At 34.4% G+C, this 9779-nt stretch overlaps 1 protein-coding gene across 1 annotated transcript; it reads left to right on the top strand.

Moving 5' to 3' along the window:
• The first annotated feature begins 3119 nt into the window (after positions 1-3119).
• LOC127813552 (probable beta-D-xylosidase 5) lies at positions 3120-6448 on the top strand. The gene is made up of 7 exons (XM_052354575.1): positions 3120-3458; positions 4083-4388; positions 4476-4645; positions 4724-4824; positions 4911-5264; positions 5336-5749; positions 5838-6448. The coding sequence occupies exons 1-7, from the start codon at positions 3156-3158 to the stop codon at positions 6446-6448; spliced, it is 2259 nt and encodes a 752-aa protein (XP_052210535.1). The 5' UTR covers positions 3120-3155.
• Positions 6449-9779: the final 3331 nt, after the last annotated feature.

The raw sequence follows: 9779 nt of genomic DNA, 5'->3' as shown, positions 1-9779 counted from the left end.
CCACATCTCATCGCCTTCGACCTTCTTTACTCAAGCTCTATCTGACACTATTGATTTTTATTTTTATATTTGATTTATTAAAATAAATCTTGAATTATTTATTCATTTATAAATAATGTTTAAATCTAGATGATGGCTTGTTATGCGGAAAAAAATAATTAGCTTCTTCAATTTTTACTGATATAAAGTTTTTTCAGTTGATTTTGTGAGTGATATTAAGATTTTTGTATATATATATATATAATCAATTTTCCCACAAACGATGAATTCATAAATTCAAGAAGGATTGCATTATTGCTGATAATAATCAATTCTTTATCTATTGCTCTGTTTTTGCCAAGAAACAAAACCATGTTGATCAATTATAGAAGATAAGATTGCTAATTATGGTTATGTTATGAAATTGAATCGAAAATAAACCACAATCAAATCATCAATTATATAAATAAATATAAAATTTTACGTGAAAAATCCAATCTAAAAAAATCACGGATAAAAAGAATAAAATATCACCAAGTAAATATTACTACAACAAAAGTAATATTGTTACGCTAATTCCAGCGACCTAGGCATCTATTCATAAACCTAAAATGATCAATGGATATACATAAAAAATCATATATTGATTAGAAGATGATGTAAAAGGATATTCCTGCAAATAAGATAAATCTCACCAAAAATCAAATTTGACAATATCTTAATCACAATCAAATTCAAAGTCCTAATTACAGTCAAATTAGGTAACTCAATTACATATGAATTAGGATCTTGAGTTATAATTATCACAAGTTAAATAATCAGACACCCAAAAATAATTTTTAAAATTAATAAACATATACTTTTCAATTTATTTAACTTTGGAATAAAAAACTAGTTTTTGGAATAAAGAAAAACTTATCTAATATGGGATTAAGGTTAACAAAAATTGTGTCATTCTAAACACAAGTTTATTAGTTTTATTGTCTAATTAAATGCAAACTTATTTATAATGGACTAATGCAGGCGAGTTAGTATGTATAAAAAGTCCAATTAATTTATCCAATTACGAGACAAACACAATTTTGTTTTTCTTGTAAACAAAAATTTAGCTATTTCAAGAAAGATATGTTCATAAAACTAATATTTGTATTATCCATATAAGAGATGAATGGGAAATAATTTGAATTTAAGGAACAAAATTGAAATATGTTACACTTAGTACCCCTAGAGTTCAGTATAAATAGAGGGAGCACCCCTCACTATCTAAAAAATTACCATACAATTTCTATTGATTAAAAGTTATATCATATTAGCCCCTAAGATTTAGGTTATATGGGGTATTTTTTAAGTTTTATAAAATTATGCAGATTTCTCAATAATTACTAAAGGGAGGTCAGGGTAATAGTTTTATAACAATTTGAACACAACTTGTTTCTTTAATTTGTTATAGACAAAGATTCTTGCAAAACTCTATCTCTAAAGGTAATTGATAATAGATGTGTGTTTATCTAATTATATTTATAATTACCGTAATAAATGTATTATCTTTATCATCATTCATAGGAAGCAAGGTTGTTAAAATCGGGATTTTAAGTGGGATCGACAAAGGGTTCATAAAATCGTATCGTAAAATCGAATCGTAAAATCGTAAGATTTTAGAGATAATTAAAAATACCCTTTAATTTTTGTAAATATATATTTATAATAACATAATTTTGTAGAAAATGAATTAATATCATTTAATAACCTAATTATTCCTTATTATAATTCAAAAGATGATATTTCCAAAATATAGCTCAAAAACTAGCAGGTTGGTATAGGCAATTTAAAGGCAAAATATAGGTAATTTAAAAGTAAAATATAGTTTAAAATTCTTTAGAGGATGCTTCCAACGTCTTCCATTAGATTTAGATTGCAATTTTTTCTTGATTTAACATTGATTAAATCAAGTAATATCCCGATTTGGAGTTGGGTGGTCCATTAATTAATTACTTGTTTGTCTTGATTTACTTATGCAATCAATGTTAAATCAAGTAAAAATTATAATTTAAATCAAGTAAATTGGAACTTATCCAATTAATGTTAGATGTTATGTGACATTGGAACTTATGCAATCAATGTTAAATCAAGTTCCAATTTAGAGGCAAAATATAACAATTCATTGCATAAGTTCCAATGTCAGATGTTATGTGACATTGAGACGTTGGAAGCATCCTCTAAATTACAACTTAAATCAATGGAGGTATTTGAATCGTAAAATCGTTTGAGGATCTCTGAAGCGTAAAATCGTAAAATCGTACATGTAAAATCGAGATTTTATAGGATTTTATCCCAAATTGGATTTTACATGGGATTTGAATCGTTTGGGGGTCTTCGAATCGTAAAATCGTAAAATCGTACGCATAAAATCGGGATTTTAACAACAATGATAGGAAGTGTAATAAATCTATTTTTGGGTTTTTATTTGGACATCATGCCATAGACAACATCCATGACACGTACGGGGTCTTTTTTTTCTTGTTGGCGTATATATCTTTCAAAATATCAAATTTAACTTTGTGTTATTTTTCATTAATTTCCCTTCTCTGTATTTACTTTTAAGTTAGTTGGTAAAATTAGTGTAATAATGCTCACTAGATGTATTTGACTGTCATATAACCTGTACTTTATCTGAAATATATATTATAATAGTGCACTTATCTAGATAAACTTGTCTTTAGTTGAGAACATCATAATACATGGTTATCCATTAATCATCCATCACCCGAGCTTTAGGAGAAGATTGATTAAGGTGGTGCAATTCTAATTTTAACAGAATTAACTGTACTTATCCAACAAAACAAAAGCAATCTGCAAGCTAATTTTTCTCCCAGTGTCCTCTACATATATGGGCGTAAGGAATGCATGGTTGCAGCATTATTTTCCTTTATTTTATATATACCGAGCATCCATATTGTCCACGGAAGAAGAGGAGCTAGCATAGCATTACCATGGCCCCCAAGGCAAGGTTGTTCTGGTTCTCTCTTGCTATCTCTGTTGCCTTGCTTTCCAGTTCCAATATCTCTGCAGCTTCTGCTAGAACCATCCCTCATCCCCATGCCTCTAAATCATCAAGTAGTGCCAGAGGCGACGCCCACGTCTGCGATGCCTCGAGGTTTCAAGAGCTGGGGCTGGAGATGAAGGAATTTGCGTACTGTGACGCGTCGCTGTCCTATGAAGTTAGGGTGAAGGACTTGGTGGATCGGATGACGCTGGAGGAGAAGGCGCGGCAGCTCGGAGACACGGCCACTGGGGTGGAGAGGATAGGACTGCCCAAGTACGAGTGGTGGTCGGAGGCGCTGCATGGCGTCTCCAATACCGGCCAGCCAGGCAGCCCTGGCTCCTTCTTTGACGACGAAATCCCCGGTGCCACCAGCTTCCCCACCGTTATTCTCACCGCTGCAACTTTCAACGAGTCCCTTTGGAAAACCATTGGCCAAGTAAGCACTCGGACTATTCGATTAAATTGAAAAAAATTGAGCTCTGCTTTAGTTTCGTTCTGTTTTCTTTCTTTTCTAAGTACTTGCACGCTATGAGTAGATAACTTAATTTGAGTCTTTATATTTTAAATCTTGGCTTGCTTAGAGCCCTTCACAGAGAGCATAATAATGTTTCTTCCATTGGAATCCTCTATTGGTTGGCTAATCATACTCGCTCAATTAGTTGGTAGAGCACTAGCACTTAATATACCTCTGCACATCAATGATTTTTGAGTCTATATGTTGTGAATTATCTCTTGTAAGAAGATAACCCGCTCTTCCTCTCGTTGGAATATATAATTTGAAATTAAGGTTTCTTTGTCAAGGAATTTTTTATCCTTATTTCTCCTCCAACTCCAAGTCTCAACTCTCCTCTCTACTCGAATTGGTATTTTTTAGAATAGTTGAGACTGATTCTGGGAAGAATATTTGCCTTTAATTAATTATGAATCATGTTTCTGTGAAAGCATTGCCAGTTTATGAGTTTTTTTTTTTTCCTTTTCAAGGTGAATGTTCACATAAACCCAAAAAAAAAAAAAAAACTTGGATGCCTTTAATTTATATATGTCTTGCCTATTATTGCAGGTTGTTTCAACAGAAGCAAGAGCCATGCACAACTTGGGGCATGCTGGATTGACATTTTGGAGTCCAAATATCAACGTGGCGAGGGATCCTAGGTGGGGAAGAACCCAAGAAACACCTGGCGAAGACCCTCTAGTGGCAGGGAAATATGCAACAAACTATGTCAGGGGCTTGCAAGATGTAGACGGTTCTGACCTCATCACAAATTTGAACTCTAGACCTCTCAAGGTTGCTGCATGCTGCAAGCATTATGCTGCATATGATATTGAGAGCTGGCTTGGATCCGATAGGTTTCATTTTGATTCAAAGGTACTCAAATATAGTAATTAAGTACACGTCGATGAGTAAATTCTAAGTTTGATAGTCATGAAGCTGAAATTTTTTCTGTTTTGGAAGGTGACCGAGCAAGACATGAAAGAGACCTTTCTCAGACCCTTTGAGATGTGCGTTAAGGATGGCGACGTTACCAGTGTAATGTGCTCGTTTAACCGCATCAATGGCATACCTATTTGTGCTGATCCGCAGCTCTTGAAAAACACCATTAGAGGAGAATGGGATCTTCACGGGTATGGAGAATGAAATCTGAAATCTTGGCAATCAAAATAAAACTCAAAATCACTTTCTTCATCCTTTTTTGCTTTCAGGTACATAGTTTCAGATTGTGATTCACTGGAAGTAATGGTAGATGGTCACAAATGGCTCGGTGACACACCAGAGGACGCTGTTGCCCAAGCACTAAAAGCAGGCCAGTCTCTTAATTTTAGCATATATATACAGAGTTTAATTTTGCCTTTACACATATATTGAAACCTATTGTTGTTTGAACTTCAGGTATGGATTTGGATTGTGGGTATAAAATTGGCAGCTTCTATGGCAATTACGCGGCCGGTGCAGTGGCACAAGGAAAAGTTAGGGAGGCAGAGGTAGACAAAGCACTCAAAAACCTCTACACTGTGCTAATGAGGCTTGGGTATTTTGATGGGAGCCCTCAGTTCAAATCCCTGGGAAGGGCTGACGTGTGCTCCGAAGAACATATTGAATTAGCAGCCGAAGCAGCAAGGCAAGGAATTGTTCTTCTCAAGAATGAGAACGAAACTTTGCCTTTGAACTCTGGTGAAATAAAGACCATAGCAGTAGTAGGGCCTCATGCTAACGCCACCGAAGCCATGATCGGAAACTATGCGGGTACGTATGTTGTTTCAGAGGAAAAACACAGGAACTTTTTTAGTGATTCTATTTAATCAAAATCTGTACAGGTGTCCCTTGTAGATATGTCTCCCCAATTGATGGCTTCTCTGCATTTGGAAAAGTGGAGTATGAAAGGGGTTGCGCCGATATTGCATGCAAGAATGAGAGCTTAATATTCCCGGCCATGAGAGCTGCAAAGAAAGCTGATGCTACTGTAATTGTAGTGGGGCTGGACTTGTCAGTAGAGGCCGAGGGCTCAGACAGAGTTGATCTGCTGCTTCCAGGCTACCAAACCCAGCTGATCGAACAAGTTGCCAGCGTCTCCAGAGGCCCTGTCATTCTTGTAGTCATGTCTGGTGGTCCAATTGATATTTCTTTCGCCAACAACAATCCAAAGATTGGCGCCGTCTTATGGGCAGGTTATCCCGGTGAAGAAGGCGGCCGAGCCATAGCAGATGTTGTGTTGGGGAAGTGCAATCCTGGTAGGCTTTCTTCTTCCATATCCACTGCACCATTTTTACAGATATTTGAATGAATCAATTCACTGGAACCATTTCAATGCATTTTCAGGTGGGAGGTTGCCTCTCACATGGTACGGGGCTGACTATGTCGACATGCTGCCAATGACCTCCATTCTGTTGAGACCAATCGACAGCTTAGGCTACCCGGGAAGAACATACAAATTCTTCAATGGCTCCACAATCTACCCATTTGGGTACGGACTCAGCTACACGCAGTTCAACTACACCCTGAAATCCTCCCAAAGATCACTCGACATCAAGTTACACAAGCTGCAGCATTGCCGCGACGTGAACTACAATGCAAGTGCCTACAAGCCTCCTTGCCCTGCAATTCTGATCGACGACTTGAACTGTGACGACAACATAGAGTTCGAGGTCGAGGTCAAGAATGTGGGCAGCAGGGATGGAAGTGATGTTGTGATGGTTTACAAAGTCCCCGCAGAAGGCGTTGTCGGGGCCCCTACGAAGGAGCTGATTGCCTTCCAGAGAATTTTTGTGGCAGCAGGAGGAAGTGAGGCTGTGAAGTTTGTGGTGAACGCTTGCAAGAGCCTTGGCATAGTGGATTACGCAGCTTACCATCTTTTGCCAGCCGGGAGGCATACAATCGTGATTGGTGATGGTGCAGTCTCATTCCCGATTAGCATTAACTTCAAGCAATAAGATTCTGTCATCAAGTAGCTAAGCTAAGCAGGAGGTTTTAGCATTTTCAGTTTGTTGCGAACAATTAGGGATAGGAGATAGGTTAGTTAGTTTTAATTTATTTTATTTTATTTTTTGTCTTTTTACCCCCCGCTGGCCTGTTAGAAATTAAAATGCCAAAAGATGGTTTTTTTTTTTAGGTTTAGCACCATAGTATTAGTAAAAGATCTTTTTGAGGTTTAGCACTGTTTGTGATCGATGAGAATTTAATGAAATATTCATTTTTGGACGATGATGTTCTGGCAATTTTAATTAGTGTTGACACTCAATTTCGGGCTTACTCTTCTTGAAATATCACCAACATGGCACTTATATTTTGCTTTATTTATTTTTGATACTTGCGAATTGCTTTTGACTACTGTTAATTGATCTTGATATTGTTTCAGGACACTAATTGCACGAGTATAAAGTTTTACAAGTTTTAGATCCATAAAAAGGTCTGAGTTGAGAGTTGGGACAAATGAAGTCCAATCAAGAAAACAAACTTGAATCGAAAAATGGGATGCCTGAGCTCCATGGGATTTTGGAATAAAACAGCCTCAGAAAGTCTAAAAACCATTTATTGAATAAAAAACAATGGTTTCAAGGTGGCTGCCCCTGCCCAACCTGAAATCTCACTAGATTGTGCTGTTTTTGTTGGGTCGGTTTCCTCTTAATTGGAGGATGTCTTAATAATGGCCCAGTAATAATTGAGGCATTTCATAAAAGAATAACTCAATTTCTTTTACTAATATTTTTATCTCACAAGACTAAAATACCTTTAATGAATTAGGATTTTTTTTGACCTCTTAGAGTATAAAATTTGTTCATAATAGGTGGGAAATATGGAAGAAAAATGACAAATTTCTAGGAGAAATTCAGATTTTCGTTCTTACTTGTGCAACTGTGATCAAACAGCCGATCAGACGGTCATTTGTGCTTTGATTGATATGAAATTTTGAAAGTATGTTCAAGACTCCTTGTTCTAGAATCTGAACAGTAGAGATTTGATTTAGTGGTGGGGATCTTTGAAAATCGAGCCATTTTTGTTTTGATTTGTGGTTTGGCTTGGATTTCTATTTTTGCTTGCATAACGATGATCGAACTAGTGATCGGATGGTCTATTTTGATCTGATTGAGCTAAAATTTGGAGGGTAAGTTTTGGACTCGTGTTTCTAAGATCTGTACGGTGGAGATCTGTTTTGGAGGCAAGATCCTTGGGAATCGAGCCATCTTTGTATTGTCTCTTGGTTTGGTATGTTCTTCCTTTTCTCTTTAGTTATTTTATTGATTTGAGATAAGATTAATTTTGTTTTGTCTATTATTTCTTGTGACTATTGAGAGAATTTTGTAATTCGAATTTGGTGATATTAGTAGAACTTTTGAGTAGAATTCAGTCTCGTAATTTTTACTCCTCACATTGAGAGGGGTTTTTCATATAAATTGATTATCTCATTTACTTTTATAATTGCACTTGGTATTTGATTAATTGTTCTGTTTCCTCACAAGTTTTTACAAGAAAGATTTGGTGTATTAATTCAACAATTTTGAATAAAACACTGGGGATGGGTGCTATGCCCATTTCAAAGTTCAAAGGTCTACATAAATATAGAAGAAATATCCTACAAGTTTCAAAATGGTCTTTTTAGTGCGTGGTTCTAGTCTAGATAATTCTAAAAATAATTTTCAAGACAGCCAGATGTTTGAATTTGAAAAGATCATGTGCCTAAATGTTCAGTCTAGATTATTTTGATATTTAGATATGTAGATCATAAGATCAAGGTGATTTCAATGATTGACCTAATTGTCAAAATCTGTCAATGACTAACGATGTCTTTCCAAAATCAAATAACTTTTTTTAAAAAAAAATTAATTTTTAAATCTATTGAGATCCAATCATTGAAATGTGTCAAAGGTGGCCGATGATGCCCCTCTGCATGCTATTTTATACTTGACTCGAATGGGTGGGGTATGGGATATGGGATTTGGTTGAAATGTTGTTATGTAATCTTAATTGTAAAATGGACTAAAAAAAGTTTCTTCATTAATTTTTTCAAAATGTTTCCTTATTAATTTATATGTATATATACATGTATTAGAACATATATGTGCCCACAAAAAATATATTCTTGTACTTTTAAAATAATTAAATGAGTAAGAAAATTATAAGTTTTAGTAAATGATATATTATTTGTATATTAATTTTAACACTTGTAGAATTATAAGAATTTAATAATATTTTTTTATAGATTATTAGTTTTTTAAAATTATAAATATTTTGTGCTGATGCGTTATATTCTAAAAAACTAATTATTTATATTCTAGAATATCAATTATTTTATTATTGCACGTATGCTTTTACTTTTAATTATTTTGATTTTATGTCATATAATTTTGTACAAATAGAGACGAAATTCATTCCATCTTGAAACTGAGGATAGAGATAGAATTAGTTTCGTCTCTAGCAAAAAAAAAAAAAAAAATATAGAGATAAAATAAATTCATGTATGAGCAAAAAAAAAATCAAAGATAAAAAAATATCTCTTGTTCTGTCTTTAAAGTGCAGTTGGACATATGACTTGAAGATTATTACTCATTAAAACATCATAGAATTGTTTGTCTCGGTTATTGTAGGGTTTGACTCATTGTGGGTAAGTATGCTTGCTTATATTGAACTAGATTAACCATAAAAGTAATTATTCAATCAATAAACTATTCTTAAAAGAGAAATTTTGGAAGAAAGCTTCTATACGATCATCAAGTATTTGTTTGATGCTTAAATGTTAACTGCATATATATATATATGATAAAATTTGTTACTATCTTTGTGGTAACTAATCAGCGAGGGTTTTATTCTAATTTTTGCCTTTAAGAGTGTTATTGCCACCATATAATGCGATTAATTGATGCTTTATTAAATCACTTGTTCACTGACTTTTCATGTGTAGATAAGCAGAATCAATAAAAGCTTACCCACTACTGCACTTGAATTGTGCTATACTGTCTAGCATAAGCTTATGCTTACCAATTTGGGGATTTGAAGTATAGAAAAGCAGGATTGATACAAACTCTTACTCAGCTCCAAGAAACCCTAGTGAAGAACTTGAGGAAGGCATCATGTATAGGTTGAATAGGAGGAGGAACGGAATCATATATGTGTGTGCGCGCGCGCCCGTGTGAAAAACTCAAAAGAGAAATATGTGAATGGCAAACTGGCTTTCTTTTGATTTTCTTATAGTCTGAATAAATGATTTTTTTTTATTTCAATCTTAATATGCATTATTGATCAATTTTTAGAATTCAGTTAGTCTTT

Source organism: Diospyros lotus, chromosome 11, assembly GCF_014633365.1.
Source record: "Diospyros lotus cultivar Yz01 chromosome 11, ASM1463336v1, whole genome shotgun sequence".
NCBI classification, from domain to species: domain Eukaryota; kingdom Viridiplantae; phylum Streptophyta; class Magnoliopsida; order Ericales; family Ebenaceae; genus Diospyros; species Diospyros lotus.
This window is presented reverse-complemented; position numbering and strand designations above follow the sequence as displayed.